The 26,481-nt window shown below is 42.5% G+C and overlaps 3 protein-coding genes across 9 annotated transcripts; 1 reads left to right on the top strand and 2 right to left on the bottom strand.

The window, feature by feature from the left end:
- Positions 1–743: 743 nt before the first annotated feature.
- On the bottom strand, positions 744–10,512 carry slc35c2 (solute carrier family 35 member C2). Of its 3 annotated transcripts, none has more exons than XM_015364818.2 (10): positions 10,423–10,512; positions 8,926–9,125; positions 7,557–7,707; positions 6,728–6,791; positions 4,844–4,916; positions 4,092–4,260; positions 3,804–3,887; positions 3,188–3,363; positions 2,265–2,394; positions 744–1,810 (listed from the first exon to the last, which is right to left on the bottom strand). In XM_015364818.2, exons 2-10 carry the CDS (start codon positions 9,034–9,036, stop codon positions 1,692–1,694), a joined length of 1,077 nt encoding a protein of 358 aa, XP_015220304.2. In that variant the 5' UTR covers positions 9,037–9,125; positions 10,423–10,512; the 3' UTR covers positions 744–1,691. The 3 variants fall into 3 exon arrangements, with proteins under 3 accessions (XP_015220304.2, XP_015220303.2, XP_015220302.2); XM_015364817.2 differs by having other exon boundaries at positions 10,262–10,504; XM_015364816.2 differs by having other exon boundaries at positions 10,300–10,504.
- Positions 10,513–12,057: 1,545 nt separating this feature from the next.
- On the bottom strand, positions 12,058–15,981 carry LOC102695690 (heat shock 70 kDa protein). The gene is made up of 2 exons (XM_069179324.1): positions 15,867–15,981; positions 12,058–14,391 (listed from the first exon to the last, which is right to left on the bottom strand). The coding sequence occupies exon 2, from the start codon at positions 14,370–14,372 to the stop codon at positions 12,429–12,431; it is 1,944 nt and encodes a 647-aa protein (XP_069035425.1). The 5' UTR covers positions 14,373–14,391; positions 15,867–15,981; the 3' UTR covers positions 12,058–12,428.
- A 145-nt stretch (positions 15,982–16,126) lies between these two features.
- sys1 (SYS1 golgi trafficking protein) lies at positions 16,127–24,070 on the top strand. Of its 5 annotated transcripts, XM_069179325.1 has the most exons (5): positions 16,135–16,231; positions 17,061–17,192; positions 20,434–20,687; positions 21,439–21,506; positions 21,695–24,070. In XM_069179325.1, the coding sequence occupies exons 3-5, from the start codon at positions 20,526–20,528 to the stop codon at positions 21,933–21,935; spliced, it is 471 nt and encodes a 156-aa protein (XP_069035426.1). In that variant the 5' UTR covers positions 16,135–16,231; positions 17,061–17,192; positions 20,434–20,525; the 3' UTR covers positions 21,936–24,070. The 5 variants fall into 5 exon arrangements, with proteins under 5 accessions (XP_015220309.1, XP_069035426.1, XP_015220307.1 ...); XM_015364823.2 differs by lacking the exon at positions 17,061–17,192 and having other exon boundaries at positions 16,127–16,231; XM_015364821.2 differs by lacking the exons at positions 16,135–16,231; positions 17,061–17,192 and adding an exon at positions 18,982–19,450.
- Positions 24,071–26,481: the final 2,411 nt, after the last annotated feature.

Here is a 26,481-nt window from a genome sequence, read left to right as displayed (position 1 = left end):
GGATTATAGTTATCCTGATGTAGACATGGTCAAATTGACCTGTTATAGTACCTTACAACAAAAGGGGTCAGTAATGAAGAAACAAATGTTGCTGTTCTGCTTTTTAGGTAGGGAATTAAATGGACTTTTTTTACAGCTGGGTCTGAGGTTAAGCTCTAAAGTATTAAGTAAACGTTTTTTACTCATATCCAGCACAATCTTTTTAAATTACAAAAGGTCCATGATGTATTATAGTGTTTGGTGGTCAGCACAAAAGAAATACTGTAAAGCATCAAGGTTATGTAGCCTATAACCAAGTGTCAGAAAGAATGTAGGAGAACCTTATTTTCCCATGTGCCAATTGTTTTAAAAAATCCCACTAAAATGTCACATTAACCCAATTACGATGTTTAACCCCAAATAGGAAAAGAATACTACTGGCATCACCTACTGTAATTAGTTCACCTTCCAGTGCAATGGAATTGTCTCTTTCTGACCAACACTACTACTATCTCCATTCTCTAACATGGCCCCCTCTATTTTAAAATAACCATAAAGCATCCTGCCACAGATGCCCATTGGACCTTTAATCTTAGTAAATCCAGTAAGGACAACATCTGGAAATAAATGCAGTTCTGAATATCTCCAACTCAGCAGATATTACTGCTCTCACTACCTCACAAGTAAGGAAAGGGGCTCAGGCTTGTGCTGTCTGATCTGTCTGTGCTGTTAAATCTAGAATAAGAAAACAGCTCACAACACAGTGCTCTCATATGATGGTGCCAGTGTTACGCCAGGTTTATTTTGTAATGAAACCAATAAAACCAGCAACCTTGCTAAGGAACGTCTTTGCTTCAGCTGCAAGCATGAAAGTCTTGCTAAAGAGACACAAATCTAATTGGCCCTTCATTACAGCTGCTATCTGATTCGGAAAAGAAACAAAGAATCTTATTACTCTGCCCAATGGCGGGCAAACAAAATCTGACATTCTCAAGAGTGCTAAAACATTACATTTGCTGGTTGGCAATATTCTCTTAAAAGACAGATTATAACTTAAACTGCGCATTAAAAAAATAATTTTAAAATGGTTGTGATAATGAAACATCAGAATTGAACGAGATGTTTCTTGATATAGATCTATCACAGTTCAGTTATACATGCAAAGAGGTAAAAATCAGACAAAAGCAAATAAACATAATAGCAAATCACCATTGTATTTGCGAGGTTTATACTTTCTGTGAAGTATCATTTCTCATACTTACATTTAACAGCAGCAAAAAAATATCTATTATTTCTCTGGTTCCACTTAAAAACACTCACCAATAAAATGAGGTAATTGGATACAGGAGAGAAAAATGGTTTAGCCTTGGTAAAACCAGTCCCCTGTACTTGAAAGTAATAATGGCAAAATGTGAAAGTCAGCACCTGATCTGCCACACAGACCAGGCCTACAGTTAGTTACCATTTTTGGCATTTAAGTCATTATAAGGCAAAATCCCCACCAAGCAGCAAAGTGCCTTGCGGTTTATCTAATGGACACAGACTCAACAAGACCCAGACTGTTCAAATCCTGTTACCCAGGGCTCAGAGACATCTGTCCAGCACAGGGGCGGACAAGCTATGACTGAAAAATTCTTCTCAGGGTCCTGAAATCGGGAGCCTGCAAGACTCTTCACCGTACCAAGCTAGACATGATCCTGGCAGAGTCTTCCTCAGTGTACGATCTCCCGCTCATCACCCTCCTCTTCTCCTTCACTGTGGTGCAGGAGGGGCAGCTCCAGTTCAGGAGCCCCACCTTTACTGGTCTGCAGTCGGCTCTGGGAGACCTTTCCTGCAAGACACAGGCTGTTAACATTACCGAGGCAATGCTGGAAAAGCCAACCTGCCCTAAGAATCAAACCACAGGAGACAGCAGAACCCACATTTAGGATGTCCGTATTCTTGAAAGAAAAGGACAAAAAGATTGAATTCTGCAGTGAGTTTGCAGCCAAAATTCTCAAGACAGTAGAAGGGGTCAACAGCAAAAAATTAAAAATAAATCAAGAGTGGAATTTATTGATTTTGACCGATCCTTTTTTGCTCTAAACAGCACCCTGTTCAGCACCCTATTCAGGCCAGATGGAGATCATAGGAGCTTGTTATTCCTTAAGTGTTTACGGACTTTACATTCTTGATTTCTGTATTGAAGAGGAAAAAGAAAGGTTGTTTGGTATTCTGCAGCTTTGACAGCCATTTTATACAAGAAATATTAATCCTACATACTCAAATCAAGAGAAATCCCTTACCCTTGGAGTAATAGGTCTTGAGCCCCACATGAAGAGAGATGCCCGAGAGACAGACGGCAAAGCCCAACCAGTTAACAAGACTCATACTGTCTCCCATGAGTGCTGCAGCCAGCAGCAGTGTGCACACTTCCTGTGGACAAAGGAGAGAAAGGTGAACACAGCAGACATTCTGAATATTAAAGAACAAGTAGTAAGGTTGAAGAAAACAAGCAATGGTTTGTTCCGATCTATAATACCTATATTGACCTAATACTGTTCACTAATATCCTAATACTCATTGTGAAATATCCACAAATATGCACACCACTCTCTGGAGCCATCCTATGAGTCGTTCAAAGTTATGGATAAAATATCCCATTAACACTGGCATGTTTAGAATTTAATCCACACACCGTGTACAAAGAATCTGTGGAACTCAACATATTTCATTCTTAATAGTGTTACACTAATGTTACACTACTTAAATAGTGTTATCCCGGTATCCTAGCCACATTTCTTATTGGCCTTTACCAATCATGGCCTCCTAATAATCGATATCTATAAATTGGCTTTATCACTCTGCTCTCCTCCTCATTGATAGCTGATGTGTGGTGAGTGATGTTATCCAGGTGGGGCTGCACATTGGTGGTGGTGGAGGGGAGCCCCCATTACCTGTAAAGCACTTTCTTTAGGTGGAGTGTCCAGAAAAGAGCTATATAAGTGTAAGGAATTATTATTACATGTTCTTTCCATATTTGGACAGTTTATTTCTCGGTTGTCTGTATGCATCTGACACCCACAGAAATTGCACTGACTGGCTAAGATACTGGAATGTGCTCAAGCAACACGTGTGTTGTACAGTATTGTGGTGCCTGTTGCTGTGCCCACACAATGTTCCTCCCACTCAGTTCGGAGTGTGTGAGAGACACTGGTCATTGGCTCACCTTGAAGATGCCGGCTATGGAGAGGGTGAGGCTGGAGGTTTTGGAAACGAGCAGAAACTCGGAGAAGCCCAGCCCAAAAGCCAAGCACCCTCCTACAGACAAGGTCAGTAAGGAGTAGAGCAGGGGGGGCAGTTCACTGACCCGGAACAGCTTGTCAGACACACACAGACTCAGCCCTGGAGAAACATTCATTCACAAATCAACTGCAGATCAAACCTGATCGTAAATACTTCATACAGTGATATGAAAATAAAAAACTTTCTTCATAATCCTACTAATCTCATAAACACACCCGGTGATATCGCACAGGGAGGTGATAAAATGTAACAATTATCTCTAGGGAAAAAAAAGTGTATGAACAGAAGCAACAGCAGATCTTAGATAGCAACTAACATTTTAACAAGCCTTTTCTGTTTTTAGAGATACCTGCCAAACATCAAACAAATTAAAGGAGAAAGGAGAACAGTGATATTAATAGAACTGTGTTAATCCATCAAATTATTGAAGGACTAGTTCAGTTCACTGATATGAAAGAAAGAGTACAGAGTACACAGATATGATCCTTCCTCCCTTCAGAACCAGTGCTTTACTACTCCACTGGAGGGCACCATCTTACCTTCATTGTAGAGGAAGAGTGGAAAGAGTCCGATAAGCATGAGGGGCTGCAGATGGTACATGGTGTCCACTGGGTTCTGCAATCCTGCAAAACAACAGCCCCCTTACACAACAGACTAGTAAGCAGAGCTGTTTGTACTGGGGAAGTTAAATAAACACATTCTGATTTTGACTATTCAGTGAAGTGCTCTTCTGTGTCTCAGTGGGACAACGCAGTAGTGCAACAGCACACTGTGTCTATGACAGCACCTTCAGGATTAGCGTAGCATTTCTGGGCTCAGTAACTCACCCAGCTCTGCCTTCTGCATGAGGATCTGCGTGAGGGTCCAGCGGATTCCTCCAATGAATGAAGCCAACAAAACCAGCACGAAGCCTTCCATGTTAAACTGGGTTGACTCGTAAGTGAACATGAAGAGACCGCTGGCAATCAGGAGCACTACTACAATCAGGAATGGGTTCTGCAGGCAGTGACAGGGTCAGAACCACAGGCAATGAAGACAAGTATGGCTTGATCACAAACGCATCCAAACCGCCCAGTACTTTGCTCTTTTACATCCATGAGCATGTAGCAGTTGTGAAGTAAGGTTGTACAGCTTCTGTCTTGGAAGCAATCAATGATGTTCTATTAATTTTTTCTGAAATCTGTATCTTCCTTTACCTCATTATGAGCTTAATCTGTGCACTTTTAGTTTATCTCCTAATAAACAAATACCTATACACACTAAAGAACACAAGGGACTAATGCATTTTTAAAGGTTGGCACAATTTCTATTTTTTTACATTAATATATTCATGTTCTAAAGAGGACACACTGCAATACTGCAGGCATGCGATTAAAATGATCAAACTAAACTATAACAGTTTGTGAAGTAGCTACTCAACATCAGGTTTAAAATTATCTGTTAAGTAAGAATTCCCTATGCTTAAATCCTTCCCAAACAAAGAAACATACACACAGTCTTGACTATTGCAAGTGTTCATTATACTAATAGTTTGGTGCACTGTCACAGCCTCCATATTTTTTCCTGAGGGCAAACATACCGGCTCCTCTAGTCTGAAGACAAGTGAGAAGAAGAGGATAAACAAAACAGCTGAAGACTTGGTCATTGTGTACCTGAAATGAAGGAAAAGGAAATGGACATCAATTATTTCCAACACTGCATTACCACACCTGTCACTTTAACAACACTTATCAAATCAGCAGGTTTCGTAATAAAAAAATAAATAATATGTCCCCCTTCCCCAAAATAGTTCCCCGAGACGAATTATGAATTATTTCATTTTTGAGGGACAAGGACTCTGTCCACTGCTAAATGGGAAAACAAAGAGCCCATCCTCACAGCTTTAAAGACTGTTGACTTCAGTGCTCTGTGCAGGTTTTCCAAGCCAACTCCCACATTACAGGAAACCTCTCACACACCTGCTAGTCACAGGTGGCCACATTGGTTACATCTGTGGCAGCTTTGACGCTTCAGAGAAAGAGAAACTGCCACTGGCACGTTTGGAATTTGAGCACTACTGTATGTGTAACACAAGTTTTCCTCACTATTTCCAACAACTGGCAAAGAGCAGGCAGTGTGGATCTCAGGATTAAGACTTGGAACACAACTTCAGCTGAGTGCAGTCAAAATTCATTGTCTAGCTGGAAAAGGCTTAAAATACACTCATTAAATGCTGAATGCTGACTTGTACTGACACGTATAAGACTGGGAGGGTCACACCTATTTTCAAGCAGATAAACAAAAATAAAACTAATGTGCATGAGGAAATTAAACCACTTATCACAGTCTAAAGGGCAGCAGGGATGTTATAGTTGAAAAAAACAACCATATATTTACACAATAGCACCTAAAATGATTTAAATTGTGTTGTTTTTTTTTAAATCACGGTGTATTCAGCCTTATTTGTTTTTAACTTAAAATAACAATTCAGGGTTTAACCTCAGGGAGTCGAATCCACAGGTGAGTGAGAAGGACTGAAGACCAATGAAGGTGTTCAGATCTCAATGCCAGGCAAGTATGCAGCAGAAACATCTGCATTCTCCACAAAAGAGCAACGAGACATGCTGAACAACACATCACACTGGTGGAGAGACCCCTAAATGACTGATTTCAGGAAAAACACCCACACTCCCACCCTAACCTACATCGGGGGAGATTCAGTGGAGCTAGTAGAACGGTACAAGTACTTGGGGATTGTTATGGACTCCAAGTTAAATTCTGAATCCGATGTTGACTTGATCCTCAAAAAAGGACAACAGTATATTTTGTTCTTAAGGAAGCTGAAGTATTCTAAGGTCGATAATTCATTGTTGATTTTGTTCCATCGGTCCTTCCTTGAATCCGTTACGTTTACCCTGATCTGCTGGTTTGGCAACCTGAATCTGAGAGGCAAGAACAAACTGGGCAGCCTCATGAAAATATGTCAGAAGGTTGTTGGTGCTGATCTTCCAGCCCTCTCCTCCATCTATTGTACACGTGTTTTGCATAAAGCAAATTCCATCTGCGACGATCCTCCACACCCCTTGTTTTAGCATTTCCAGTTACTCCCATCAGAACGCAGATACCGACTCCCCAACTCCAAACTCACCAGATTTAAGTTCTCATTCAAACCTGTAGCCATATTATTTCTTCTATCCATCTGTATACCAACACTGCTGCTGTAAATCAACTTGCCCTCCGGGGATAATGAAGACTCTCTCTCTTAAATTGTGCCTGTATGCCATGTTCTCTCTCAGACACATTTGCATTCAGGTCTTTATATTCTCACCAACTCATATTGTGTTCTTAATTACTATTCCAGATTCCACCCAGCTGGAAAAATAGATATTGGGGTGAAAACTGACCCTAAACAAGTAACTTTGGAATGTCCAGTTTTAAGTGTGTCACATGTTACTACTACCCCAGCTCAGCCCCCCAGACTTACAGGCTGATGGTGATGAACAGAAAGCTCCAGTTGGACAGGCCAATATCCAGGGCCGTGGCCACAGCTAAGACAAAAAAAAAACAACAAAAGAAAATGATATCCTCATCATATCCTCACTTCTGTTCTTCCACTAGCTCAAGCCATTCCAGACTGCCAATTGAAAAATTAGTAAATGACAAAAAATGGCACAATTACGAATACAAACCAAGTACAATTTTATGCACCCACTAAATTCACATATGATGTATCAAATGTAACAGATTAATTAAAAAAAGCATCTAGCTTCAACAGATGTACTTAATTCATTAAAGCATCAGTATAGCTAAAAAAGATTTCACTATTGTATAACCATATGGATCTAGTTCACGATTCAATAAATAAGGATAGTCAGGCAGCCCTCTTACTGCTCAGTAAAGTATCCTAGATAAAGTGTTTCTCGGAGCAGTCCAGTGGGAAAGAAGGCCAAAGTCCTCAGAGAACAATGCCATCCAGATCTGGACTTTACCCAATGTTTGATAACTCCCGAACAGCCTGCACAACACGTCTTAGAGACGAGCAGCTGCACTCTGCTGAACAAACTCTGGGCTAAAGAGGAGCTGCATCCGAGCAGTGTGGCACTCATTCCCTTGTCAAGCTTCTACTGGACTGGCTTTTCCCCAAGTCTGAAGGTCTCTGAGCCAGGCAATAACAGAGATCCCTTAAATCAAATTTATATTGACACAGAAACACCTTTCAGCATCTTCTGAAAGCAAACTGTTTCTATTATGAACGTGAACGTTAACGAGAGAGCCATCACACATCATGAACGCGTTGATCTATCTCCTCTCACCTGTGGGAGCCACCTTGGTGAGGTACTGTGTCCAGGACAGCAGCACGCGGGGCTTGCCTGTCCAGCCCTGCATGGCGGAGCGAGTCAGAGCCGACAGGCAGAAGATCATGACGAGGTGCACCAGCGTCATGAAGAGGGGGAAGTGGAAGCCCTGCCAAGAGAGAGGAACACACACGTGAGCCCCGGGCAGCCCTGCAGCGTGCCATCGCAGAGGAGGCTGAGCAGGCAGGCCAGGGTATGGAGAAGCCCGTGTACACAGTATTTACCTCTGTTACTCAGCACCTTCACAGATGTAACTGACTGCCAGCAAACAGGTCAACAGCAAAGAACAGAAAGACTAAAATGTGCTTGTCAGCTTATGACCTGGGCAGATACACAACTGCAACTAACGGTGACTAATTCTATAGTCACTTTACATTCAAACGAAATTGTCATACTAAATCAATACTAGCATCACGGGATGCCCTGTGTCTTCCTTTGTACAGTTTTGGGAACCTAGCTTATCAATCACAGGAGCGATAGAAAAGTATTTAGTCATGGATTTATTCTTATTGTGAAACTGCTGAAAAACAGCTACACCACTGTACGTGAGACTCATCTTTAAACATTGAACGGAATACACTTACACCTACGGTTGCCTTACTGTTACTGTTATTGCTGGTCGACTGTTGAATCTTTAAGCATAAAACCCTCAAAAGCTTTTAGCCTGTGCTTACATCAAATATATTTGAATTTGGAATTACACAGCAAAATGCGGGGAAAATGTATCATTTGAAGGGAAGGAGAAACAGACTGCGTTTCTGTGTCAGTGTAAAGAGGACGTCACACAAGCCACAGCTCACAGAGAGAAACGTTTATGAAGAGAGTCCTGTTGCTGGCCACGTGTGAGCATCACTATATCATTTCTTGTAAACATCTCATTTAAATGCAACATTATCTAATTTAAACACAAGCAGTATCTTGTTTCAATGCAATATTGTCTCATTTTAATGCAAAACATTTGAATGCTAATAAGCTTCCGCACATCTCAGGAGGCGGTTCACTCGCAAGCCGAGATCCACTTGGCAGGAGAGGAACAATTCAGCACCGCCCAGCCTGGCCGATCTTGTTTTTAGGTGGGTAGCTGCGTCAGCATGCGTAGGCTGCAAAGGAACAAGTAATAGGTTTATTCCATGCTGGAAAAAAAAGAAGAAAAGAGAACACAACGTGTCACACCTGAAGAAGGCTCCACGGCCGAAACGTTGTGTTCTCTTTCTTCTTTTTTTCAGCATGGAATAAACCTATTACTTGATCGTGTTTTCAGGCTGGGAGACGTCTATCGAGTACACGCTATTGGGGGGGGGCGCCCCGCGTTCACTCAGCCTCCTACCTTCATGAGCCACTTGTTGTAGAAGGTGATGCCGATGGAGAAGGCGTAGTAGAAGAGAACGAGGCCCACTGTGCGGGCAGCCCTCAGCAGGAGCTGCAGGGGCAGGGCCATGGCCGCCGCCGCGCGTTAGGAGCCGCGCCGGGAGAGGAAGGCCATGGCGTCTCGTCCGGTGCGCTCGTCTCCTCCTCACCCGGCTGCCGCTGAAGGACAGGTCATGAGGGCATCAGGAAAGGGAATTTGCGCCGCAGAGTCACTCTGCCCCTACTCGAGCCCAGAGTAGGGGAACACCATCCGCTAATCGCAATAAAGCCCAATCCCAACCATCCCGGCCACAAACTGTGCTCTGGCCAGCGGTACCGCACTGTCAAAGCAAGGACCGCTGGACTCAAGACCAGCTTCTACCCCACTCTAGTGTGCATCCTCAACAACCCCTAACGCCAGGGCCCCAGACTCAATACACTTCTGCATTCAGCACTTCTTACATAGTCTACCCCCCTATCTCACTACTACATATTTATTTTTCCACAATAGATTTATTGTTCCTGTTGTCTACACTGTGTAGGGTTGTCTGTTGTACTGTGTATGTCCCGAGAGATCAGCGCGTACGTGTACATACAGTATGGCACTTTACTGTCTATCGAGACCAGAAAGCCAGGGCTTTAAAGAGTGACCTCCTAAGGAGGGTTTCAGAAGAGAGGAAGGGAAGAATTTCTGTGAGAAGCCGCATTAGTCCGCCCCAGACTGATGAGTAATGACGGCAGAGAGACTTTCAATCCGGAATCGAGAGGGACATGGCCCGTTTGTCTCCCTAGGAGCAGGACGTCAAGAGTGGCCTACGATAGAGCAGTACGTGCTACATTGAAACTACTCTGAAACCATTCAGGACATAAAGGGAGCAGGTGGAAAAAAAAAAAGTAAAGCGGTCTGGCTTTACTTGTGCAAACCGAGCTCTTATTTACAGGTGATACAGTGCTAAACTCACGATAGCGGACACTTTATCGGCCCGCTGTAAAAGTCCGAAGTGAATGACAATTCACCAGTGTCGGATAATAATTGACCGATGCTGTTCACTCACAGTTATTTTTATCACCCTAACCTATAGCATCCTTATTTGTCCCATAAAGTAATTAAAACTAGTGAACTTAAGCTGTAGCCCGGTTTCCACATTACAAGTCACACTGCCAGCAGGCAGATACAGAGACATTTCGGACACTGAGTAGATCTTTCATGAGTAGAAAACGCTAAGTTTAAAAAATGACCACAGTCTTATCAAGGAATATAAAACGTATTATACCATACTACTAATATAAAAAAATCGCTGTGCACCAATATTTACCTGTTGTAGAGGTGGGGCAAATTAATGCAAGTACTTACTGCAGCAGCTGTTTCCTTTCGTGATACCCCGTTAGGCCGTACAACCGATTAAATACAGGTTATTATCATTGTAACAGCGCGTAAGCACAAGAAGTGATTAAACCACCGTAAAAACTACCGTACAATGTTTAAAGTTTAGTCCTCTTTTCAGGTACAGTACATGCGTAGCTCCGTTACCGGCATGAAGAGAAACGTATTCTGACGTGTCCTGCCGTGCAAAGCATGTTGGGAAGGGCTGCCGCGATAAGTATGGTTACGGCAAGACGTTTACCACCTACCGCCGCCGCCATTGCTGGTTACGGCAGCAAAGATACAGCAGCTTTGGTGCGACACTTTACAGTACTTCCTCTTTCTTAGTTTAAGGAAAGTCCCAGATTGTTTAGGACCAAAAAACAAATAAATACTGTACCTTCTCATCCTTTCTTAACGGTTTGAGCGTTTTATATTAAAAGGGCAAATCTGACTTCTGAAAGAAATGATGCATCTCTGACTGTATGAAAACCACAATCCAAGACGTTTTTTTTAACAAGGGATAAAACCATAAAATAGATATTACTGTAACTTGTAAAATCTTACTAATAAAATAGGAGCACTTTGGCAGTTTGCTGTATTTCCTTTTTTTCTGTGCTTACAAAATTATACCACTTTAATTTACCTTTCCTAAGGATGTATGTTCTTATGTTGTACATCTCATCACATGAGCAATTGCTACACGAAGTGTTGTAATTCCCTATTTTCTAGAAAAATGTTTATCATAAAATATGAGCAAAATATAGACATGTCAGTTGTGACACAGCAAAGATAGCTTTCAGGTTTGCTACTTGAAATATTTTTAAAATGGCTTTGGAAGTGACTGGATTTGACTAAAAGTAATGAAAGTGGATTTCAGTACATCAGCTTTCTGGGGATTGTAGGGGTTGAGAAAGAGTGGTCTTCACAGTAAATGGTTCAAAACCTATTGACCAGAGGATTAAAAGTCCAAATGACACATTGTGTACTTTATAATTGATTCTGTTTGTATTCATATTTTACCTTTTAAGAGCAGAATAACCTGTCCTGTACTACCAGTACCTGTTCTGTCTAGTACTCCAGGCCAAATTAAATTCAACATAGGAATCAATTTTCAGGAATTCAAAGCTTTAAGTAATGAAAATAGACTACATGCAAATCAAAGCACTAAGGGGCCTCTCTTTTAAAGATCCTAAGATCTGTACAAATTGTTAAAAACATTGTTGGCCTCTGGTTTTCTTCCAAGGTGTGAGACTGTTTGGCTCAGTCCTCTCCTGTCAGAGGAAACAGTCCACAGAGATAGAGTCCTGGGGAATGGCTGTGTGTTTGGTCAGTGCATCTTTAAATATGTGGGTGTTGCATAAAAAACAGTAAGTAATCCAAAATCATCAGTTCACTCAAATTTGGAGCTGCAGAGTCTTTTTCAAGGTAACACTACAGAATCTGTAAATCAAGGCTGCTAAAAGACATACACCAAGGCCAGCAATACCATACTTAAATATACCCTATGTTACACTATGAAATATTCACTATGTTACAACTGCAGAGTCATTTAGAAAATAGAAAGTCTGCAGTCAAACTACCCATATACACCCACGAAGGCTCCACCACTGTTTTCCTGAAAGCTAAACTGCACATGATACTGGGACTTTTGTTATTCACTATGAATCATCAGGAAATTAAAGTCAAAATGTCAAACACTTTACAGGTTACAATTACTTCCAAAATAGGGGAAAAAGGCCATGCAAATTAAGAAAACACTGAATTTATTATTTGAGAACATACAAAATCAGAAAACAAACAAATATAAAGTGACAAAAATATTTTCAATTTCTCTATTTACACATTTGTGTCACACATGCTGTGATAGGTCATATCCTCAAGCCATTACTGGCACATTTAATAGGGTATAGACAGCAATTAGCATACACAACTGAATAAGAAACCTCATCCATCATAAGCAAAAGAATTTGCACCGTGTTTCACAGATAATAAAAATCCAAGGACTATAAAATATTACTGAGAAGATTCACAAGGTTTCCACTTAAATGAAAGAAGTGAACAACTTTAGTACTGTAAAACAGACAAAGAATAAATACATCTGTATTACACCAGTCCTCTTAATCCACCTCTTCAATGGTGGGCCCCTGGGAGGCATTCCCTGAGCCTGCCCGTGCTTGGCTACCACAGCTTCCTGCTGGCATGCCTCCTGGCATCCCTCCCTGGTACAGCTTGGTGATGATGGGGTTGCACAATTTCTCCAGCTCTTTCAGCTGGTGCTCGTACTCCTCCTTCTCTGCCAGCTGGTTCTTCTCCAGCCAGGCAATGGTTTGGTTGCATTTCTCGACAACTTTCTTCTTGTCCCCCTCGCTGATCTTGCCTTTCATGTTTTCATCCTCCACACTGCTCTTCATGTTGAAGGCGTAGGACTCCAGGGCATTCTTGGCAGCGATCTTCTCCCTCTGGGCATCATCGTCTACTTTGTACCTCTCGGCATCCTGCACCATCCTCTCAATTTCCTCTTTGCTCAGCCGGCCCTTGTCATTGGTGATGGTGATCTTGTTCTCTTTGCCAGTGCTTTTGTCCACTGCAGACACATTCAGAATGCCATTGGCGTCAATGTCAAAGGTCACCTCGATCTGTGGCACCCCTCGTGGGGCAGGGGGGATACCCGTCAGCTCAAACTTGCCCAGAAGGTTGTTGTCCTTGGTCATGGCTCTTTCCCCTTCGTACACCTGGATCAGGACACCAGGCTGGTTGTCTGAGTAAGTAGTGAAGGTCTGGGTTTGCTTGGTGGGAATGGTAGTGTTGCGCTTGATGAGGGCTGTCATGACTCCTCCTGCAGTCTCGATGCCCAACGACAGTGGAGCCACGTCCAGCAGCAGTAAGTCTTGCACGTTCTCAGAGGTGTCCCCCATGAGGATGGCTGCCTGCACAGCTGCACCATAGGCCACAGCCTCATCGGGGTTGATGCTCTTGTTCAGCTCCCTGCCATTGAAGAAGTCCTGCAGCAGTTTCTGGATCCTGGGGATGCGAGTGGAGCCTCCAACAAGGACGATGTCATGGATTTGAGACTTGTCCATCTTGGCATCTCTGAGTGCCTTCTCAACCGGCTCCAGGGTCCCTCTGAAGAGGTCAGAGTTCATCTCCTCAAAACGAGCCCTGGTAATAGAGGTGTAGAAGTCGATGCCTTCATACAGAGAGTCGATTTCGATGCTGGCCTGAGAGCTGGAGGACAGGGTTCTCTTGGCTCTCTCACATGCAGTGCGCAGTCTCCTCAGTGCTCTTTTGTTCTGGCTAATGTCCTTCTTGTATTTCCTCTTGAACTCTTCCACAAAGTGGTTGACCATGCGGTTGTCAAAGTCCTCCCCACCCAGGTGCGTGTCCCCTGCCGTGGCCTTGACCTCAAAGATCCCGTCCTCGATGGTAAGGATGGACACGTCAAAGGTGCCGCCACCCAGGTCAAAGATCAAGACGTTGCGCTCTCCTCTCTTGCCCTTATCCAGCCCGTAAGCGATGGCAGCAGCTGTGGGCTCATTGATGATTCTCAGCACATTCAGTCCAGCAATAACGCCGGCGTCTTTGGTCGCCTGGCGCTGGGAGTCATTGAAGTAGGCAGGAACGGTGATGACGGCATTGGAGACTTTCTGTCCCAGGTACGCCTCTGCAATCTCCTTCATCTTAGTCAGGACCATAGAGGAGATCTCTTCTGGGTAGAAGGTCTTATTCTCTCCTTTGTACTCCACCTGCACCTTGGGCTTGCCTCCATCACTGATCACCTTGAAGGGCCAGTGCTTCATATCCGACTGCACAACAGGGTCTTCGTACTTCCTGCCAATCAGCCGCTTCGCATCAAAGATGGTGTTATTGGGGTTCATGGCCACCTGGTTCTTGGCTGCATCTCCAATGAGCCTCTCCGTGTCAGTGAAGGCCACATAGCTCGGGGTGGTCCTGTTGCCCTGGTCGTTGGCGATGATCTCCACCTTGCCATGCTGGAACACCCCCACACAGGAGTAGGTGGTGCCAAGGTCGATCCCAATAGACACTCCCTTGGGTGCAGACATCTTGTTTTTTTTGGATTTTCTACAAAACACAAACAGTGGTATGTACTGTTAACCTTAAGCTTTTCATGACAGGCATTCATCAAGCAATTGAATCAGATGTAATATAATTTTATGACATATCAGAAATTGAATGCAGTTCTTCAAGTCCCAGTATGGTAAAACTAACGAAGCATTCCATTTGTCTAAAAAAAGAAATCATAAAACAAACATTTGTATTAACAAAAAAGTTGAAATATTCAGTAGTCCTCCAAAAAGCCTCCATCAATGCCATTAAATGGATCTTTCATCCAGTTATGTCAATAAAATTGTGTAAAAACAGAAATTCTTATACAAATTTAATTTAATTTAATTTTACATGTAAAAAGTGATAGCGGATAGCAGAGTTGTAGAGTAAAAAGCTGTGCCTTCGGTAAATATTTAAATTATAGACTAGGTTAACTTTGGTTTTAGAAGGGCAATATATAATATATAGATTACTCCACGTTTCCCTTTTTGGATGTTTTAAAACATCTCAAAGTTGGGCAGACTGCTTTTTAGAAAATTAAAGTTTTTAATACATGACGGTAATGTCACAGATGAATACAGATAAGACAAGCTAAACGCCAGTTGGGCTCCATCTGTACTTTGTTGTATATTGACCCTTGTGGACACTAAGAAACGCTTTTTGTCTTTCAGAAATGGGTATTGAAAGCAATAGGACTGAATGAAATGTTCTACTGCTATACGGGTGGACTGGTGTACTGTATTAATTTTAGCGAACGTTTATAATGCCAAGCATATGGTGTTAAACAAGTACACATTACTGTGCCTTCATACTTAACATTAGCCGACTGTTTCTCAAATGTTTTCGAGACAGCTGTACGATTAATGATAATCGAAATACCCCCATTTTAATGGAGTACAATCATCACATCTAAAAGATTAAATCCATACAGCGAAGGCAATAACTACATCTCGATAAATTGAAATCAACGACCGCCAACTGCATTTTTAACAGTAGTACCCGGGGAAGCTTGGTTCACTTCACTGAGCTCATTTTTGTGAGACAGCACTTATTGAATTTCCTAATAATCGCCACAAGCCATAGAATATTAACGACGATAAAAAAATCTAAAAGTGGTATATTTCACATTAGAGATTACTATACATCTGTGACTAAAGACTAAAACCTGACAGCCCATACTTATCTACCGTCACACCGACATGCATTGTAAAACCTAGAAAGTCAAGTTAAACACCACACACCGATACTGCAATAACAATTTAAAAAGCCTCCAAATTGATACGCATACAACTGGCAACTGTACACGTTCATGTAGTTTTCGGATCTAACAGCAAATGTACTTGCCAGTCTGTTTAATATCTTAAATTGCCCCCCTGGGATGAATGAAGTATTCTGAATTGAATTAGTAAAATACTTTCCAGTGCGACCCCGGACGGTAGTACAAGAACCAAGCCCGATGTTCATTTACTGTAATTCATTTCAAAACTTACCAGATCAGTGAAAGTCTTCCAGCTGCTGAAGAAAGAAACGTCGCCTTGTCGAGCGTCTTGGCTGTCCTCTCACCGGCTTCCTCTGCGAAGCGCCCTGAATGAATGCCTGCGCCGGGCTCACGGTCTGTCTTAAATAGTTACAGCGACCCATTCTAGAATCCTCACCGGCTTCGCTAACCAATGACGACGCTTCGTGGTTTCTCTGGCAACTGCTAGAACCTTCCTGCGCTTTCTGGAGCTCGGGAGTCTTCTCTGCCCATTCGTTCCGTAGTGCTTGTCGGGGGCGCGCGCGTTGGCAGGCGGTCCTCCCACAGCCGGAGGTGCACGCTCTAAAGCTGATGGCGGATGTCACGACTGCTTTTCTGGCAAGTTCTAGCAATTTTTACTGTGCGCTGTCTGTTCAGCACAGTCTGTCCCTTCTTTCATACTTTCTGTTGTACAGTACGTTCGGGTTAATTTGTTTTAATTATTTCACTACACATGATATGACATTAATGATTGAAATGATTGATTGACTAATGATGTGATTCCTCTATGTGAAGAGGATATACCGTATATCTGCTAGTCAGTACTCGGCGTTAAAAGAAACGTAACGTACAACTATACAGTAACTCTTCAATTCAGGAAGGTTTTTGTAGCAGTAGCGCCGAAATTATATAGAACGGAAATGACACAAAAGTAACCTTTTATTTAGTTCATTTAAGCTTTCGCAGTTAACGGTTAGCTACGTTGTGACATAGGCACCCTAAGGTGCGTTGTCGTCCTGGACAGTATCCTATCAGGATGGGGGCAGCAGGAATCGATCGGTATTTTGCCATGTAGTCAGTCTGCCCTTAATCACTACAAGTGTGGAGAGTTGGATTCGTTGAAAAACTTATTCTTGAAGAAAACCCAGTGCAGGAACATAAATAGCTCGGTTGAAGTCATGGGTTAGTGCCACAGACTTAGGAGCACAGCTACAAGCAGCACAGACGATGAAACTCCCCTCCGCTTGTCCTGGTTTGTGCCGTTGAAAAGTAGCGTTTTTAGCTGCTTTCCTTCCCGAGATATGGCGCTTTTTGTTGTACAGTGTTACAGTTGTTACAGTACAGTGCAGGAAATGCGGTTATTAAATGCAAATTCTCCAAACCACCGAAACAACGAGACAAATGGAGAAATAAATTGCAAGCATTGTTATGTTATCCTCGCTTTCAGTACTTCAGTGCCTGGACTTCTCAGACGGTTACTACAGTCACTTGATTACTTGAAAATATCCGGTATATCTCAGACGCTCGGAAGCTGTTGTGAACGGCTCAACCCGGCACAATCGGAGCACTAACGAATAGGGTGAGTTTCATCATTTGTGCTCTGTGTAGGGGGGAGGCAAATTCACGGAGATGCTCAAGCTGGACTGAAAACCAACAGGCTGAGCAGTCAATCTCCGAGGACCAGGGCTAGGAGCTAGGGCTCTAGAAGTATACTTTCAAGACTTGTTGTATATGGGGACAAATCCAAGCTCCACATTTTGCATCTTGCCGCTTCCACTACAACACACTGACACAAGAATACCCATGAAAGACTGATGTGGTTTTTTTTTATAAATGCAGTTGTCTCTTAATATCCCTGATGGTCATTGTCGTTATTCCATGCTAAATAAGGCTGTTCCTTTGGGAACAGTCATTTTATTGAGGAGAGCTACAGAATGGCATGTTCAGCATAAATCCTATGGTGACTAAGCTATAAATGTATGATGCCACTCAGGCCAGGAACCCAACTGAACGGAGAAATGCCTTCGTGATCACCTTCCCTGAATAACGAAAGTGACCTCTTCCTTTCACAGAACTTCAGACTGAACAGAGTTGCCAGTGATGCTGTGTGACTCAGGCTTTCTCAGATTTTGAACACTTAGTAAGTGTGTGTGGGCTCAGAGAGTTCAGCCCACACTCTGTAGCGGAGGACTGTGATGTCAGAGTTTTCCATGAGTTTGCCATGAAACAATTCTGGGTCTATAAACCCATCTCTGCACCAGAGCGGTAATACAGACAGTGACACTGACTCTGTCTGAGCCTGATCCAAGAGGAATATGAAAAAGAACACTGTTCAGGCTTTCTGACAATTTACAAAGATTTATAATTAAAGCAGCTGCACTTCACCACAGTGCAATGTTTGCCATTATATTCACTTTTTAAAGTGCTGGAAAATTTTCCTCATGTAAAACCCTAAATTTACAATTAACCAGTCCCCACTATGTCCATCTACACTGTACCATCATCAGCACTTTTTAGTCCCACACTAAGCTAAATAATTTTTTTGAATTTATTCACCAGTATGAATTGTACTCCATACAAATATCACTTAAACATATTATTTATGAAGTATGATCTTTTTAGATGTATGAGATAATCCTTCACATAAAGGTCAGTTTGACTTATAAATTGTGTTTTTTCTTAATACAACCTTTCTGGAGTGTAATAAAACACATGGGGGATTCATGTTTTGTAATCCAAGATCTTTACGTAAATTCATCTATTTTTTTTAGTTCACCCCTGAAAGCTTTATAATGCAGTTAAACTGTGGTGCCAACACTGTGGCTATTTCATTCAAACTACATAAAAGCAGGAACAGCTTTCCCTGTGACTTATGATTCAAAAACGTTTAATGTCCTCGAGCTTAAATGTGAAATAAAAAATACATTATTATTTCTATTGTTTTTTTGGGAATCACAAATACACAGCCTTCCTGCCTTTTATACTGTACAACTGCATAAAACTCCCAAGCTGCGTAAGGCAAAAGGAGTAACACTGTATTTCTCACAGTGGAACATGCTCTTGTTAATTGCTGTGGTTTCTAAGTAGTGATTGCCCTGCCTTCCACGTACATACACAATAACAAACTGAACAATTTCTTATGGAAAATAAACGATTTTCAGGATTGTACTCCCAATCCCAGAATCAGATACCCGCCTGCACTATTTTGCAAGGATAATACAGACTTTTTATTGTTATGTTTATGTAAGCGCCTTTAATAATGACGTGTCTGTGTCCTACATCCGATGTGTAACTTTCATCAAATTATATTATTAAGTCATTTAAAATAATTTCTCCTTCGCAATTTTCATCACATTCAACGATCTCTGATGTCAGACATTATTTCCATTCGCTGCGAAGTTTATCAGTTTTAACTGTAATCATCAGAGTTAATGAAATGTTAACAGTTTCAGTTCATACTAGGCTCTACATGTTATCCAGCTGTTTCAGGTTGTGCAGGAGAGTTTTTTTTCCTGCTACAAGTCCCCGACATGTAAACAATGACACGTAATTTCCGGTTTCTTACTGGAATGAATTCATGGGTTAGCCAATCACATCGCACACATTCTCTGTCTGGGTCCAATCACATCCCTGGCGAATGACGTAGTGTGACGTCACCTCATCCCGATTTGCAGTTATTTAGGTTTCGACTGTTTTGGATCAACGTTACTTAAAATTTGTCTGTGTTGATAAGTTCATAAGGAATAATATGTTTGAAACGGGAATTCGGTTCCGGGACTGGTAATTCTGGATTTATTCAGAAGATTACAAAACGCTGCATTTATACTGACGTTTCCTGTAGGTAAGCAAGCAAGGCCTAGGGATTGTACCGTTTTCTCTTTCCGAACGGCTTGAACTGGCTGGTCTGTTACAGACGTTTTAGTTGCAACTTTCAGGGACATTAGGGGAATGATTAGAAGTCTGTTACAAATGTATTGTTTCGGGGAGTCACGTTTATAGAATCCGGGGGAATCAACGGTGGGTAGTGTCCAACAAGTCAGAGTGATTATTCCACGTACCCACTCGAGTGATTTGTGTTGTGTTAATTCAGTATTATAGTTACGAGTTTTCGGTTTTCATTTTTAAACCATCTGCAAACCTTTAGCAGGTAGTGTCCTCACTAGACCCCCGACTCCAGCAAAACGTTTCAGTTTTATACTTTGTGTATGTGGTATTTTGTCATTATTTACTATAATTATCCTATACTCTATAATACCCTGTAATACTATAGTTGGGATTTATGTACCCTGCATCTCTGTCCTTTTGCAGATAATCTTGTTGGGATATGTAATGTCATAACTGGCTCTAATAAATGCGCAGTCATATGCGTCTGTATCAGCAAATTGCAGGACACGTTAGGCTAATCGGGCTCCGGATTAGTCATCAGTGTCATCAGCAAACTGTGTTGGAGAGTTTGCTGAGGCAAACCGTGAAATAGCTGTGATGTGGGGGAAAAAAGCGGCTGGTGTTATTTCATAATTAACGGAGTCTTTTAGACATTGGTGGAGGTGGAGGGGAATCCCCATTACCCGAGTGGAGCGCCCAGATGCATTTAACTGTCCTGACAAGTCCTGAACTTACTCCTCAATGATGAATTGTCCAGCATGGCAGTGAGCAAGCTCTTCATTCTCTGAACTATAAAGAGAGTTTTGATCTGGTTATTGTACCTCTCACCTGTGTACAGTGTTTCTCTATTCATCTGTATTCCCCAGAAATTCAGCTTTTCACAGAAGGAACGCTGATTAGCCCTTGCTGACAGCCTGCTTGTGTGTGAACCGCAGGGGCCTTACCCAAGTGCTGGGGTGTTGGACAGTCGGAGGGAAGGGGGTCCCCTATCTTCGTCACGGGGGGGCGCCCTGTCTTCAGCGCGGCCATGGCAAGTCACTTCCGCAGCTACATCTGGGACCCCGTCCTCATCGTGTCTCAGATCGTACTGATGCAGTGCGTCTACTACAGCTTCCTGGGCTTGTGGCTGGCCGGCGTGGACGGCCTGGTGCAGAACCGCCGATCCCTGGATCAGATCTTCAGCTACGAGGTGTGCTGACAGGCCTGCACTCGGGGCTGCATGTTCAAAATCGGGGAAACAACTGCAGAGCTTTTGAATGGATTAGAATCCAGTAAAAAGAAATGTCGAATCTGATTTGTGTGGTAGGGAAAGAGAGTTGTTCTTGCACACGGGGAGGTTTTCCTCTGTGGGGATCTGATCAAAAGAAAGAGATTTTTAATTAAGACAGTGGCCCCTTGACTGCATAACTAATAACGTGGCAACCATCTCGTAACCTTCCCCAGTTTCTGGATTAAGTAAAAATGTCAGACTTCCCATTCATTTCAGCTTCTAAACCCAGTACTTGGTGGTAGATCTCTATTGGAGTGGGTAAGGCAACTAGCACCTGGAAGACTACCTTCACTCGTTTATTTACTGCCTTGGAAAAACTTGCTCCTTTTTCTGATTTTTCTTTAGTTTAGATTACATGTAAGAGTAATTTGTGCTCATTTTAGACTTTTAAAAAGTGCAGCACGTTTTGCACTAGACTGAAAAATCACTGAGAGTCATCCTTCTAGTCAGTAATATAATCTCCAGTTGAATAACAGGGGTTATGTAGGAAAGAGATGATCTTGTATAATATTCTAACAGTAAAAGGATAATAATACAATGAATGCCCCTTTAAAGAACTAACCTACCAATACAAGGTGACTGAAATCTGTAGTAGAAGCCACTGAAAATCGTGAGTGATGTACTGCCTGTGCAGGGCTGTCATGATGGTGCAGTTCTGCTGTTTTCACAGGTGCTTGGGTTTTCTACACCTCAAGGACGACTCTCGATGATGGCATTTATCCTGAACTCGCTCACATGGTAAGGGAATCTGCAGTTCATTGTCGCTTTTTCTGTGGTCTCACGGGATAGAGGTGTACTCTGATTTGAATAACGGTCCATTTCCGATTTTCTGGCTGCAGGATTTTATGAGGTGCTGAATATTTTAGAAATGTTATGTCAGTTTTGCTCAGGCCTTGACATGTGTTCTGTTCTGTGTGATCTGGCAGTGCGCTGGGCCTGTGGTTCTTCATCCGCCGCGGGAAGCAGTGTCTGGACTTCACCGTCACGGTCCACTTCTTCCACCTGATTGGCTGCTGGATCTACAACTCCCACCTCCCTGCTGCCCTCTCCTGGTGGCTGGTGAACATAGCATGTATGGCTTTGATGGCAGTGATTGGGGAGTACCTGTGTATGCGGACTGAGCTGCGAGCCATCCCAGTCAACAGTGGGCCCAAGTCCAGCCTCTGAGGCAGCGGGGATGTCTGCAGGGGCTGCTTTGTACCCTTCAGAGACTATGAACTCAAAGCCTGGAGGTGTCCTCCAGCCACCATGTAACTGGCATACAATTTGTAAGTGTGGTGGGACCTATCACTTGGCCAGTTGGCACAGATACGATGAACATTACAAGCAGAGCTGCACAAAGCAATTGTTAGATAATTTGGTGTTCGGAAACCCTGACTGAGGAGAATAACATTAAACGGCTGCTTCAGCGTGTGTCTTGTGAATCAGAACCTGAAGGGAAGAAATGAAAGTAACAGACTCACTTCACAAGGGGAGGGAGTTCTGCAGTCTTTTCCAGATTTTTTCCTCATTAAATCCGAAACGATGGTCAGTTCAAAGTTTTCCTTTTCGATTGCGTTAATGGAACATGCTACCAATACACATCTGAAATCAACCTACGGAGTCTTTTGAATTGATATATAGAACTTTCTGGTCAACCAAATTTAATAATTGTTTCATGCAGCTCTAACAAATCTAATAAGCAAATAGGTTTATGGTCAATGTGAAAACTCTGTATTTTGAGCTTTTCAGCACTTTTTTTCCCCCCACAATGAGCTATTACAATGTGGGACATCTGGTTCTCCCACCTCATCTACTTTTAATACTCTGTTTTGTTCAGTGTTGGATTTGTTTTGGGAGGACAATGGCGATTTAAAAGCAAAGGGACAATATTTCATTTTTATCAAATGGCCATTTTCTAGGCTTTTATAGTTGACTACAAGGTCTTGTGGACATGGGACCACCTGAAATGGAAGTAAATTAAGCAGTTTTAACACACCACCCTCCTGCCCCGGCGTAAGTGTGAGACTCACCCTGGTGGGGAGATGGAAGTGCCTTTCCAGTCTTGGGTCTTGCAGTCATCCAGTACGTCTTTTCTGTGAATGCTGTGGATATTGGGTGCTTTCCTTTGCTAACATTTTCAAAGAGCAGTGTTGTTGATTTTATTAAAATCTTGGGGGAGAGAAATCAAGCTACCCTGTATGCCAGCTTAAAAGTCTTACTGTTTAAACTACAGTAAGCGGTTTAGCTTAACAGTGCTTATATTTGACAAGCCAATTGTAACAGTATTCTGAGGGCTCATTTAAAAGCTGTGTGCCCTGAGTATGAGCTGATTTCCTCTCTCCTCACTGAAGGGTCCTTGTGGGCCCTTCTTATCCAGTTACAGCTGTGTTTTAAAAGCTGAGTGACTGATATTGAGCAGGTTAGCATGAAGATAAGTCAGCTAGGCACTTTGAATTAACAGTGCTAGTGTTAAATGGCAGTCATCAGTATTTTAGCTTGTAGCTGTTGGTTTCTAAGCAGGAAAGGGAGGGATTTTCCATACAATGTGTGGAGGAGTCAGTCAATGAGAATAGGGTCTCTTCCTGGCTAACGTGATGCCTAGGAGGGGGAGGTACCTGGAAGTTTGTAATGAGGTTAGGGAGAGATATGCCTCTTCCTCAGTCGCTGCTATTGTCTCCTGGAGACTCTGGGGGTGCTTGTGATAAGATGGATCAGGTGGATATATTGGAGGTGTATTGAGGTCCTTGTTCTTCCTGTGCATTACAGGGACTGTAGACAAAAAAATGAGTCACACAACTGGAGAGAAAATGCAATACCACTGTCAATTCCATAGTTCTATGTAAAGAGTTTCTATTTGCTTAAACTCCTTGAATGAATCACAACCTTTCTTTCTTAGTAATTGTATACCTTATGCATTGGGATGTTTTTGGTTTGTGCACAATCAACAAGCATCTCTAATTTTGATTGAGAACCCAGAACCCCAGAAGTAAACTCTCCTGGATGTACATAAAAACATTTGACAACTACAGTACATATGAGCCTGAAGAGAAACTTGATGCTGTATACCGAGTTTCTTGGTTAACCCCTATGTTGAACCTAACACTTTGGACTACTTTGCTGTTTTATATGCACCTGTCGTGAGCCCTGCAAATGCTTTCATCTTGCAGCATTTTGTTCCCAAATTTTTATGGAAACTGCAGCCTGGGCTGCAACTGGTGCTGAGATTCTTAAAAGCTTTTTGACAGTGGCACATTTTCGTTACTGTGTGAGAGTGCCCTGGAGGTTATTGTGAAAACCAAATAAAGGTCATCTGTAATGCACTTAACATTGAAAGGATGTTTGATTCTAGAAGTCCTTGGTAAAATGAAGTCACACGATGGTCACAGGTGGTTTTGGTTGTGTGGGAGGGAAACATACAGGTAGCTGTGCCCCACGCTTTGACACCCATCCTTTAGGATCCATCAACATGTTGGGTTTTTGCTATTTGTGTGACTATAAAAATGATTTGGGATAAAAAATAGCCATTGAATAATCCCCAGCTCTCCAGCTCAAGCTGTGTGGTTTGAGCTGGCTTCGGGCAGGCCTGTAGGGGAAGTATTTTTCCACTGGTAAAATCTCTCTGTCCCCCTTCCACATCACGATTGTATTCACAGATGAGTCACTAAGGTGTTTAGCATCTTAGAATGAGCAGCTGTGTTAGCCAACAAAGGTTTAGTATCTGAAAATATTCTAAAATCCCAGTGCCCAGACTTGGGAGTCTCGTATAGTCAATCAACTTGTGCTTCTATAAGGCAGTTTTGAGGCTCCATACTAACTCACTTGAGGTGGGAGATGATACCTACAGTGTTACAAAGAGCTGGACTACTGTATATCCTATTTCAGGCTTTCTCAGCAACATGCTCAGGCAGGTGTGATCTTGTTAATTGTCTCTGTGAGGCTGCCTGGTATTGTTACAGTTTAGCTCTGTTGCCATGGTTCCAGAAGTGCCATAAGATCTCTTTTCCTGGATCTCCAAAATCCCGCTGAGTCTGGCTGTGCTAAAATCTGTCTTTGGCAACCACTGTGCATTGGACTCCCAGTGACCGCGTTCTGAAAAGGATTACTTTTAATTTTACAAGTCTTTTTCCTTCATGACTCACAGGACTTTAATTTATTTCCTTGAGTCCGATTTATAGTTATAGAATACGAAGGCTTGGCCTTGGAGACTTGGTGGTTTTCATTCCAGTTAAGCTTTTTGTTCCTTAACTGGGCCTTTTGTTGCCTTAAAGACCCAAGAATAAGCATGTCTTTTGCCATTGGTTAAACTGGTCTACAAAACTTGGATGCTTGGTATCCCCCACTGCTACGCCTGGATGCACCTCAAATTTCCCATCATGACAGAAAATGAAGTTAGCTGTTCTGGTGTGTTTGATGTATTCTGGCCTCATCAACTGTAAAGGTCCATCCATCCATTTTCAGCAACTGCTTTATAGCTGGAGGGTTGGGGCATGCCAGCAGGCACAGGGTTCAAGACAGAGCTTCACCCTAGCCAAGGTGCCGTTTACTGGAGCACTAACACCATTTTCTAGCAGCAGTGCAGGTACAACACTCCCTGAGCTTGGATATCTGGCTACAGGGTGCTCTGTTTGCTTAAATGTGGTATGTGTGTAACATACACAGCTGGTGGAGTAGAAACTATCATCCTGAGCCAAAACGGAGACAGAACATCCTTCAGGACACTGTTTCATACTATAATTCACATTTTGTAATTAAGTTGTGGTCGTCTAACCTGACCTTTGACGCCCGCTGGTTTAACAAATGCCTTTGGTTTTTCATTTTGTCTTATTGTGCTTCTACCAGATTTTAATATACAATTATATCCATTTATGTAAGCATAGAAAAGCTGGTTGACATATTACTAATGACCACTAGATGGCGGTGTCTTATAACTATCGGTGCTTTACCCACAGAACTTTAAAATGTTGACGAATTCCTCATGAAAGCTTTCTTTCGGCAATCAAGTGCTGTTTATTTGCCTGTTTAACCATAAATGTTCAAAGTAATGAAACAGCATTACTTCAACAAAAATATGATAAACTTTCTTTCTCTCTACTCTGGTCAGCTTTGGCACCTGGATTCCAGGCCATTAGCCTAAGTGCTGCTGATCCTAAATTATCAAAGTGTTGTGTAGCATCAGGCATCATGATGGCACAGTGAGTAGCGTGGGGCTGGGGTTCTGTCTGCATGGAGTTTGTATGTTCTCCCTGTGTTCATGTGGGCTTCCTCCAGGTGCTCTGATTTTCTCCCACAGTCCACAGACATCCTGGCGTGTTAATTGGCTTTGGTGTGAGTGTGTGTCTGCCCTGTGATGGACCTGAACCCTGCCCTTGCTTGCTTGCCAGGATAGGCTCCTGATTCCTAGTGACCCTGAACTGAGATTAATCTGTTACTTATTAGGAGGATCAAGCTCCTGTAAAATCATGGAATCCAGGTTGACTAATCTTGGACTACATCCAGCATGCTGATCCATTCAAGAGTTGTTAGAAGACCTTAGTGCACATTTCAAAATATATCTCCAATACTGCAATATATTTCCACCTATATCTTGGCCCGTGTGGACAATATCACTGCTTCAAATGTAATCTAATAGCACAGACAGCGATTACCTCTTCATCCCAGTCTGTCTAAGATGCTCAAATGGCCCAATAACACAAATACACTGGATAACAATGCCAGCCTCCTCAAGTAATAC

Source organism: Lepisosteus oculatus, chromosome 16, assembly GCF_040954835.1.
Source record: "Lepisosteus oculatus isolate fLepOcu1 chromosome 16, fLepOcu1.hap2, whole genome shotgun sequence".
Lineage (NCBI taxonomy): Eukaryota > Metazoa > Chordata > Actinopteri > Semionotiformes > Lepisosteidae > Lepisosteus > Lepisosteus oculatus.
Note: the sequence above shows the minus strand (reverse complement) of the source record. Positions and strands in the feature narration are given on the sequence as shown.

Excerpts from the sequence above, each read along its gene's own strand:
- slc35c2 (XM_015364818.2), bottom strand. The coding sequence starts at position 9,036 with ATGGCCCTGCCCCTGCAGCTCCTGCTGAGGGCTGCCCGCACAGTGGGC. Across the intron at positions 4,917-6,727 it reads CTGTTCATCACCATCAGCCT|GTACACAATGACCAAGTCTT; the intron begins GTAAGTCTGGGG and ends CCTTCATTTCAG. Across the intron at positions 3,888-4,091 it reads CATGCAGAAGGCAGAGCTGG|GATTGCAGAACCCAGTGGAC; the intron begins GTGAGTTACTGA and ends GTTGTTTTGCAG.
- LOC102695690 (XM_069179324.1), bottom strand. The coding sequence starts at position 14,372 with ATGTCTGCACCCAAGGGAGTGTCTATTGGGATCGACCTTGGCACCACC.
- sys1 (XM_015364823.2), top strand. The coding sequence starts at position 20,526 with ATGGCAAGTCACTTCCGCAGCTACATCTGGGACCCCGTCCTCATCGTG. Across the intron at positions 20,688-21,438 it reads ATCAGATCTTCAGCTACGAG|GTGCTTGGGTTTTCTACACC; the intron begins GTGTGCTGACAG and ends CTGTTTTCACAG. Across the intron at positions 21,507-21,694 it reads ATCCTGAACTCGCTCACATG|TGCGCTGGGCCTGTGGTTCT; the intron begins GTAAGGGAATCT and ends GTGATCTGGCAG.